The 11322-nt window shown below is 34.6% G+C and overlaps 1 protein-coding gene across 1 annotated transcript; it reads right to left on the bottom strand.

Annotated features, from left to right (window-relative positions):
- On the bottom strand, window positions 9795–10786 carry LOC107640885 (probable H/ACA ribonucleoprotein complex subunit 1). The gene is made up of 3 exons (XM_016344388.1): window positions 10715–10786; window positions 10234–10415; window positions 9795–10176 (listed from the first exon to the last, which is right to left on the bottom strand). Exons 1-3 carry the CDS (start codon window positions 10784–10786, stop codon window positions 9795–9797), a joined length of 636 nt encoding a protein of 211 aa, XP_016199874.1.

The following is an 11322-nucleotide window of genomic DNA, read 5'->3' as shown; positions in this document are numbered from 1 at the left end:
TATTTTATAATAATAATAATAACAATAATAATAATAATAATTTATGGCCATGACTGTGGGAATCAGATCTCGCATCATTCTTTTACCGGATTTATATATTAAAATAATATTTTAGATGAAAAGAATAAAAAAAAAGTAATCCACATGATATGAACAACAATTCATGCTAAAAAATCACGTTACTTGTCGGTCGATTAGAAAAGTAGGAGGATATGTAAAGCGACTTGGCTTGCACTCTTCAACAAGGCTTTACAAGAATTCAGACAAGCTTATCGGGATTTCTAAACATCTGCTACACGTGTCCTTCAACTATGTAAATCTATAAATCTGAATAAAATTGTATCTGTACACTAGAGTGACCCTCTTTTTAATAATCAGTTCAAATCAAGTATTGCGGCAATAATAAGAAAAATGTTTTATTTTTAAATCGCCTATTTTTCTTTTCTGTATTTTAATTAGGTGAATTCTACCTAATTTTTTTTAAAATAAAAGGTAAGTTATTTCTTTAATTGTCCTATTCTTTTCTTGCTCACTAAGATCTAATAATGCTACTTTGTATGCTTAATTATCTAATTAACATAATAAATTTTCATCATCGCCAAAAAAGAATAATGTTCTGGTAATTTCCGTGCTGAGAACTGAACATGCCTAATAAACTACTGTAATTTTGAAAAAATAAAACCTAGCTCGGGACATGATTACAATTTGACGATACAAAATACCAACCTTAAAATTGAAGTGGCAAGAAACACACAAAGAATGCTCAAAAACCATGGAAGCACTAATAGAAATGAAGAAAAAGGGGAACCTAAAAGCAAAAGAAGAGAACACGATAGGGTGACGAAAAGGAAGAGCTTCTAATAAATAGGAAGAGGGAAAGTTTTTGCCAAATGAAACGAAAAGAAAAAAAAGAAGAAAGAGACCAAATATATATGTGAGCGAGGGAAAAAAGATAATTTTATCATGTTTTAAATGCTGTGCACAATTACCAAGAAAACTAAAAAGGTGCATGAACAGTTATGAAAAGATAAAGCAACAGTCTCATCAAATTATGTCGAGTTCTCCGAAATTACTACCCGACCTATCAGAGTAAGAAGTTTTGCATCTATACAACTTAACAAATAAGAAAAATGGCAACAACATGACAACCTTTTATGCTAGAAGTCCGACTTTCATAAACTCAGTCACAAGCAGGAGAATTATTCGTACCATGGCCCAAAAGCATGGTCCAAATAAACATTCACTTCCACAAGGAATCCAAAAAGGCCAAATAGATCCATACAGATTGTACCAGTAAACCACATGGGATGATGATAAATTCATATTTTACGATTATTTTTTGTTTGAAAAGAGTGGATTTTATTAACTTACCTTGCATTTATTCATTAAAATTGCATGTTTTTGTGAATCTCTCTCTAATTGTGCTTAATTGTGAAAAACATATTTTTTATACTTAAAATTACCAATTTTAATTCACTTTTCTCCCATTTAATGTCTTGATATATTTGTTTGAGTGATTCAAGATTTTTAAGGGAAGAATAGATTGAAGAAATGAAGAAAAAATATGCAAAAGTGGAGAATTTATGAAGAAAATGAGTTTTGAAAATCTGCCCAGTTGCGTGTACGCATCCCTTGCAAGTACGCATCATCTGCAAGTTGTGCAGGTTGTGCGTACGCATGGCAGATGCGTACGCACAACTTCTTGCACGTGATTCACTTAAGTGAACATGTAGATCGCGATTTCAGGCCAATTTTGGGCCCAATCCAACTCATTTTTAAGCATTTGAAGCATGGACCAAGGGAGGATCAAGCAAGGAGTGTTAGAGTAGTGTTAGTTTAGGTTTTTATCATGTTTTAGCATAGAATTCTAGATAGAGAAGCTCCAACTTCTCTCTAGAATTTAGGGTTCCATAGTTTAATTTCTTCTTAGTTTTAGGTTTTGATCATTATTTTAGTTTAGTTTTCTTTATATTTTCATGTTCTAGCATCCTAATTTGTCTAGTTTTACTTTTTAGTTCCTTTATTTTGTCAATTTTAGTTTATAAACTCTCTTGTTTAATTTCCAATTTTCTTTAATGCAATTGATGTTTTTCATATTAATTGTTCCTTATTTGAATTATTGTTATTGATTTCTTGTTTTGGTTAGTTATATTTTTTTATTAATTATTGCAAATTACCATTTTTTTATGCCTTTCAAATGTTTGATAAAATACCTCTTTTAGTTATTGAGTAGTTTTTCACACTCTTGGCTTGGGATTGATGATTTAAGTGACCTTGAGTCATTGATGTCCAATATTGATTGGTGATTTAGGGTTGTTAATTGATTTTGTTTCTACTAATGCTAGTTTTTTACTAAGCTAATTAGTGAGTTAGTTAGGATTTGTGGATTAAGATCAATTATGCCTATTTGACTTACCCTCGATGTTAGGGTTGACTAAGTGGAATTAACTCTTCAAAATTGTCATGTTTGTGGTCAATGACTAGGATAGAAAACCTTACTCCCAACCCTTGCCAAGACCTTTTTTGCCATTTGAATTCCCTTTTCTTTACTTTCTTGTCTTTTAAATTCTTGTCAATTGACATCAAAATTTTCTTTTCTCATAGCCAATGATACGCACAACTCACTACGATTTCGTGGAAGAACAACCCAGAATTTAAAACTCTCGTTTTTTATTGATTTGAATTGTACAATCATTTAAACTTTGATTAGGGTCATTTGTTAGTTTGGAACTATACTATTGATGAAGCAATTCTTTTTGAGAAATTCTAAACCGACATTTGGCCCTCATCAAGTTTTTGGTGCCATTGTCGTGGAATTGCAATGTGTGCTTGTTATTGGCTACTGTGAATACGTAAATAGTTTGCTTTTTGGTCAATTATTAATTTTTGTTAGTAGTTAGAAGTGTGTTTTTATTTGTTTCTTGATATCTTTTGTTTTTATTTTCTCTCTTTTCTATAAATTCTCACCCTTTTAACTTGGAGTCTGGTTGTAACTATTGTTGGAAGAAATGGTAACCTTAATGATGGTTCGCATTATAGGATGAAAATCAATTAAGGGAGGACCCACATGCACATGGACAACCTTCATGGTAACAACCTCCTCCGTACTACTATAAGCATAATCCTCCCTATAGTACATACTAATCTAATGGATATAGTGGGCCTTACTACGGTAATGAACCTCTACCACCATATGCATATGAACTCTATCCTCAACATTGCCCTCAATCACAATACTCTCAAGCCCTATTCTACCACCAAACACCTCTATATAATCATAACTCATATCCACCATACCACCAACCTTATGTGCCTTATGAGCAACCTTATGAGCCATACTTAGAACCACCACCATTCCAACACCAATACTCTCATGAACCTCTTGAACAATTACATTCATACACACCACCTTAACACTCTTACCAATATGAACTACTTTCCATATATGAAGACCTTCTCCCCATTGATGAACCCTCTTTTTCTCTATAACCCTCAATGGAAGAAGCACTCAAAGTGTTCCTCCAAGAGCAAGAAGAAACCCAAAAGAGACAAGGAAATATCATGGCTACCTTAGCCAAAGCTCTATCTCGCTTAGCTTCATTACGCACTTGCAATAATCCAAGAACTTCCACGAGTGAATCCGAAGAACCAACTTCAATTGAAGCATGTAGAGTGGAAGAGAGCTTGGAATCTCAAGAGGAAGAAGAGGAGTTGAAGCATGAGTTGTAACAAGTGGAGGAAGTTGAGATCAATGAATCGAAAGAAGTGGTTGAAGAATTAGGAGAAGTTGAGCATGAAACAAGCTCAATTATTAAAGATGATTCTGCACCAATGATTCGTGAACATCATTAGTGTCTTTTCTATGTAATTTATAGGGTATTTTGTGGATTTGTTAGAGGATTTTAGTGAATTATACCCTAATAGATACTACTTTGAGTTTTTGTGGCTGTTTGTTGATTTCAGGTAGCATTCAGATGAAGATTTGGTGAAAATTCATAAAGAAGCAAAGGAGGCTCATGCGTATAGATCATGCATTCGTACGCATCACTAGCACACCAAGAAACTTCATGTGTATGCATCTATTGCATGTGCGCACGACTGCGCAGGCTCAACAAGACCAATTCTTCTCTAAACAGGTGGCATTAAATACCACGACTCAGCGTTTAGCGCCGAGGACCTCGTAAAGCGTGCAAGATTTCTGGCCTAGTGGCACTAAACACCACCTCACTTGCATTTAGCATCGGGACCATTGATTTGCATGCAAACTATTCTGGAATGGTGGTGCTAAATGCCAGATCATCGGCATTTAGCGTAGAGAGTGTAAATCGGAGTGGGGACCACACGCGTACAACACATCACGGAAGGCCTTCTATTTTATTTTCAAATCAAATAAATCAATATAAAATATTTGTTAGGTTTTAATTTAAGTTTTAAATCAATTTCAATTAGGACTATAAATAGGAAAGAGATTCGCCCTTGCGAGAGCTTCTCTTTTCCGATTCCTTATTCCGTAATTTACAGTTTTTTTACTCCTATGTTTTTCTCTGCACCATGAGCTAAACCTCCACTATTAAGGTTAGGAGTTATGTTTACTTTGATGAATTAATAATTATTTGTCTTTATACTCTTGATTAATGCAGGATCGGTTAGAAAGGAGAACAAATTGATCACATGTCCCCTTCTCAACAACCTTTCCCGCATCAATAGATAGAGTAGATTTCCTATCCTTGGCAGTAGTCTAGGCGGACACCTTTTATTTTGCCTTACCCGCTACGCCCCCTTTCTAAGTAGCAGCTTAGGGTTTGACAAAGCTTAATTCAAAAGCTTGAAACTCATATGCTAGTACACTTGCCCTGTATGCCCCATCTCCATGAAAGTCTTAGCCAGTGCTTCTTTCGTGCTTCCCATGGGTGTGATTGGCTTCTGGGTTGGCCTGGTTATGTTACTTGAGGTCTCCTCCGCCATAGGTAGGGATTTGAACTGATTTATATTTAAGAATTGATTTTGTTCTTTACCTTACGGATTAGTGTGTATTGGGAAATAACTCTGATCTAAATTGAATTCTTTTGAATCCTGAAAAAGTTACATCACTAAAATTAAAGCTTGAAACCCTTTCTCACAACTCCTTAATTGTCTGGATTTGATATGATACATGATATATAATCGCATAATTTTTGGGTTCTTAGGGTTTGTGTGGCTTATAAATCAGAATTTTAACTTAACCCTCTAATAAAATTGATTGATCAAGGGATTAACGGTTGGTTGGGTTTGAAGAGATTGAATTGCCTAGGAACAGGAATTCAATCACCTAGGGTTTTCCATAAACTCAATCTTTACATAATCAAGGTAGTTGACTTTGAATGCTAATCTAGAAATTTAAACATCTTCAAGCCTTAACTCTATTCTCATACTATTTTTCAAACCATTCACTGTTTGCATTTCTTAACTCACAGTCTTTTATGCTAATTGATACTCAAAACTCTCATTTTAACTTGTCTAACTAGAATAATTAATCAACAATTGCTTGCTTAGTCCATTAATAATCATGAGATCGACACTCACTCACCTGAGTTTATTATTTGGTATGACCCAATGCACTTGTCAGTAAGTTGTGGTTTGAAAATTCTGCACCAAATGGGCGTTTATCAAAGAAAACGATTTAGATATAAAAAATTTTTTGCTTAGCGGAAGTCTTTTTGAAATCATTGTTTCGCAAACTTATTTCTTCTTTTCAAATCCTCAAACTTCTTCTTTTTCAAAAGTTCAAGATTTCAAATATCCTCAAACTTCTCTTCCCCTTTTTGACATTATCAAAAAGAAAGGAGTTTGAAATGTGTCATAGAAGCATGCATAAAATAAGGAATTTTTTTAAGTTCAATTTCTCTATTAATTTCAAGGATGAGATATTCCCCCTTTCAAAAAGAATTTGATTTCCTCTTTTTATATATATAACAAGCATGCATAATTCCCCCTAAAGAAGTGAAATATATCAAGGCATGCACATTAACTTAAAATAGGGGTACCAAGCCTATTTTGAGTTATTCACCAAATAAGCATACAAGCATTAATCATTAAACAAAATTATGAAGGAAATATCAAAGTATTTAAACCATAATAGAAATCCTTAGCTTACTAGGAGTTAGTTTAACAATTCATATAATCAAATAAACATAAAGCAATAAAAAGTGACTTGATGTTAAAAAAAAAATCTTCAATTTGTTGATCCTCTATTGTTTATAATCTTCAAATACTTCAATCTACCTCAAGATTAATCACTCATTCATAAACCTACAAAACAATGGCTAATTGGATATCTCCAATGCTTAAGTTAGTAAGAGATACAAAAATAGCAATATAAATACAATGAATTCAAACAAATCATATTAGATTAGAATCCAAGATACCAAGTTCATTTCGGATGTTAAAAAAACTTTCTTTACATAAAGGTTTAGTGAAGATGTCCGCTAGTTGTTTACTAGTTTCGACAAATTCAATAACCACATCACCCTTTTCAACATGGTCTCTTATGAAGTGATGTCTAATCTCAATATGCTTGGTTCTTGAATGTTGAACCGGATTTTTGGTTAAATTTAACCCTTTGAAAGACTTAACCGTTTAAGGGAAAAGATCATGGCAAGCACAAGCTTTAACAACAACAACACTAGTGAAGGTAACTCAACCGCTAGACCTCCTCTTTTTAGCGGAACAAATTACTCTTCTTGGAAAAATACTAGTACAATAACACTTTTTTATATTGTCTTTAACTTCCGCAAAAAGATTCATTGTTGTTGCAATACTCAATTCACCCCCCCTCTTGAGTAATTGTGCATAGGTTCTACAAAATTTTTAGCACTGTTTCCGGGAAACTGTTACTAACAACTACCAGTTGATTAATTACCTAAATTAGACCTTTTCTTTGTTTTATTTTTGTTTTTTTCCCTTAATTTTTGCCACTTTAGTTCCTATTTATTTTAGTCATTTTCTTTCATCTTTGTGTGCTTCATCGGGGTTTTCTTCACTGTAACATTGAGAATCCCAATTTTTCTTACTTTTAGTTGTTTATAGAGAGAAACAAGGATAAAGAACCTCTTCTGTATGACGTTGAGATTGAGAGAACTCTTTGGAGACAAAGAAAACAAGCTAGAGCTTAAGAAGTTCAAGAAATCTTTGGGGACGAGTCTAAAGAGGAACTAATGTGCTATTTGAGATTGTTGAACCTTTTTCATTGCAGTGTAAAATTGATGTTGAGGAGAACCGTGCACAATTTCCAAAACATAACTTGAGCAATGAGGAATGTATGGAAGAAGTTGGTGAATAAGGAATCAAACTTGAAGAAGCTTGTCAAGAGGTGGAGATTATACAAGAAGAGCAAAAGAGAGTGGAAATCACATTGCCAAAACTGTTGGAAGCTTCTCTATCTAAATCATCAACATCCAACACACAATTTGAGTGGGTAAACATCCTATCCTTTCGCTTTATTAGCCTGCTCGAATATGTGTTTGAAATAGATGATCAACTTAGAGTTCTTCGTGGGTTGAAGAGTAAGAAAGAGATGGGTAGTGGTTGGTAACATGAAGCAAGGCTCACTAAGGTTGAAACCTCAAGGTTGGAGTTCCAAGATCGGCACAATGCTCAATTGAATGGATCTAGGAGGAGGTTTGGCATTTAAGGGAGAATTCCAAAGTTTGTCACCTGGATGGAATCATAGTAATCAACTAAAAGACGGGTGCAAAAATAAGGTTTGGGATCCCGAAATACAAAGTGAGGGTCAACAATTTTGGGAGCTCTTAGCTTGTTGGCAATTTCATCAAAGCTTGTTGCCTATTGACTGTAATTTTAGAGCATACTTGAAGTCCAAGCATTGGTGGAAGTACAAGGATAAGTTCAAGCATAAGCCGTCATAACAAAGAGCTCACCAAAATATCCAACACACAATTTGATTAAGTTTATGTTGAATTTTTGTTGAATTGTTGTTGTTTGCTTGAGATTTTGGTTCGGCTATGTATGAATAGCTAGCTGGGGTGTTTTGATTATTTTGGGGCTATTGTGATGTGGTATTTCAAGATAAATTTGATGAGGTTTGATGGCTGGGAGATTAAATTAAAAAGCTGTGAAAAATCAATTACCGAAACCGTTGAAAAACTAGTTAAAAATCAAGGAATTTTGATGAACTTTTGATGAGTTTGATTTGCTTCTTTGAAAAACACAAAACCCTCATATTTTGACTATTTTGTGGCCAAAATAAAATTAAGAAAGAGTTTTGAGGCTAGAAGTTAAATAAAAGAAAGTTTGTGAGTTAAAATAGAATTTTTAGAAGTTTAGTGATTAAAGTATAATTTCTAAAAAGTTTGGGGGTCAAAATGAATTTTCAATAGCTTTATATTAAAGAAATGATTATGTTTTTTATTTTTATCGAGAAGAGTATTATGTTTGAATTTGATTTATCAAGAAAAGAGTTTGAGAAACGGTTTGGTGGAACCCAAGAAGGGTGGCAAAGTCCGGATTTTAGGGGAGGTGCTGTTGAAATTTTTAGAAGAATTCTGAGGAGTTTTACTTTGGTTAATTTGAATCGAAAGAATTGTTTTATTTGATATTTATTTATCGAAAAGAATGAATTATGTTTAAGTTTAAATGATTTGGTTTTGAAATGATATTGGTTGTCGCTCCCCTAAAGTCTAGAGGCCTTGCCGAGGGGTTTAACTAATAAATAGTTTTCCTTTGTCTTTTGAAAATAGTTTAAATTCGAAAACAGTTTTGAAGTTAGCTGGAGGAATATGAGAATGAATGAGATATGATTATGGAAATGATGATTTGTAAATGAATGAGATATGTGACCCCGGGTAAGATATAGTGGTGTTGTCCACTTGTTTCGGGAAAGAGATGAGGAAGAAAACTGATGAAAACTGAGTTTAATTATGAAATTGAATGAATATGATAAATGAGACATAGTCGAGGATGATTGATGACAAGTATGTCTGTGTTTTCTCTCTAGTTGTAAGGGTGACAGGGCACCTATTCCCTCTAATGGTGACAGGGCACATAATCCCTATAATGGTGATAGAGCACATAATCCCTCTAATGGTGACAGGGCACGTATTCCCTCTAATGGTATTAATGTGAAACAGAGAGACAGTGCCCGGGTTAGCTACCGAACATGTCGGGTTTGGTTATATAACCGACAAATGAGCTCATTAGCCATAGGACAGACATGCATCATACTTGTTTGTGCATATTTGTTTGTGAGTGTGTTTCCTGTGATTGTGGGTGTGCTATATGATTGTTTGATTTTTGTGTTCTTTATTTGTTAAGTCTAAATGTATTCTATTGCTCTTTGTTGGCTATGGTAATAAAATGAACATAACTATATACCCTAACCCTACTAAAAACTTCCAAGTTCTTACCCCCTATTTCTACCCCTTTCAGCTACAGGTGCGAATGTTTAGTGCGGAGTTATAGGAGCATAGAAGATTATATTTACGAGTTGAGTTGTTAGAATTTATTTCCCATTGCCTTGTTAGTTAGAGTTTTATTCAGAGGGGTAGATTTTGTAATTGCTTTTTTATATAATACTATAATGTATTATTAATATTAAGTAAGTGAATATATGTTGTTTGTTCTTGTTAAAAAAGTTTTAAATTTTTAGTAAAACCATCGATAGATTTATGCGTAAAAGCTCATACCTTATTATTTAATATATGAGAGTCATTGTAATACCCCCGCTATCAGAGTGGCGCACCTGGAAGCGTGACATTCTGATAGTAAGAGTGTTACATCATGCATATCTCATTAAGAAACTATGACCTTACAAAGTGCAACTCAATAGCTGCAGCACTAACCAAGTCTGGAAACAGCTGACTCGAGCTCGTGTATGTCTGCCTCCCCTTGCCGTCTATATAACTACTAGACCCTCCAACAAAATAATCCCCACCTCCACCACCATCAGCTCCACCAAAACCATCTCCTCTACCATAATCAGCTCCACCAAAATCATATCCTCTACCACTATCAACTCTGCTTCCACCATTAGCACCACTACCGCCATCTCTGCCTCCACTATTATCTCTACCCCCACCATCATCTCCACTTCCACCATCTCTGCCTCCACCTTGACCTCCACGACAACCTCTACCTTTACCTCCACCTCTACCTCTATGTTGGCCTTGACCTCTACCTCGTCTAAGGGGTCAACCCCTCCCCTCTAGCACAGCAAGCTCATCCTTGACCTACCTCTACTTATGATCACTCACTCGTATCTCAACACGATATTTTCGCTCAACACGACACATGTTTGGAACATCAGGCACCTGCTCCATGGGAGGTGCCTGTCCTGGATCTCTCTGTGTCGCCTCGGCCGAGATTGCAACTACTCTAGGCTCACCGAGGAAGAGCTTTGGTGACAAGAACCTCCGCCCATGCTCATACCACCATTCTAATTATAACTGTGGTGGTCCTAAATCCAGAACAGCATCAAACTGAAGTACATGCTGGGCCCTGTGAGTCCAATGGAATTGCAAAGACTATAACGTAATAGGAAACTAATGATCACCACCCCTACCTTCCTTCAACATCAAAAAATTTATGTCGAGTGCTACATGAGGTCGATGTTGTACTCCACCTGGCTCTGGTAGCACCCTAACCACCTGATGCCACTCTATCTCATTAAGTATTGCTAAGATTTATAATCTAACTTGTTGAAAAAAATTCATTTACTAACCTCTTCATTGATGCTACCAACAATGTGAGAAACTCTATCCAATCGGTAGATACGATTCAGATCGTCCACCATGTCCGTAATTTTGAACCTTGTCATTTGGAAACTTGAGATTTCTCTCTTGTGTGGGGTATGGTGGGAGGAGTGAAATGTGGTTTTAAATCGTATCAAACTAATTTGAATTCTTATATAGAGTATGATAACACTAAATCGAATCAACTGATTTTGATTTATATAGAGAGGTTTCCTACTAATTCGAATCTATTTGATTCGATTTACCTTGCATTTCTTTCTTATAAATCAAATTCAATAGTTTCAATTTACTATGGGTTGTATCAAGGGTAAATCGAGTTTACTTGTTCGATTTACCATGTGCTACCAACCTGTACTAAATCAAATTTAATTTATTCAATTTACATTAAAAAAGTATAAATCAAAGTTAATTGATTCGATTTATATATTAGGTCAAACGAGCATGCATGTAACTAAATTTAGTTTATGATATCTGTGTAATTTTTATCCTCACTCAATTTATCTATATGATTTATACATATTATTATGAAGTTTATAAATCTCTTTTACTAAAAGAGTAAACTACTAAAATGGTACAC

Source organism: Arachis ipaensis, chromosome B05 (genome assembly GCF_000816755.2).
Source record: "Arachis ipaensis cultivar K30076 chromosome B05, Araip1.1, whole genome shotgun sequence".
In the NCBI taxonomy this organism is placed as follows: domain Eukaryota; kingdom Viridiplantae; phylum Streptophyta; class Magnoliopsida; order Fabales; family Fabaceae; genus Arachis; species Arachis ipaensis.
Note: the sequence above shows the minus strand (reverse complement) of the source record. Positions and strands in the feature narration are given on the sequence as shown.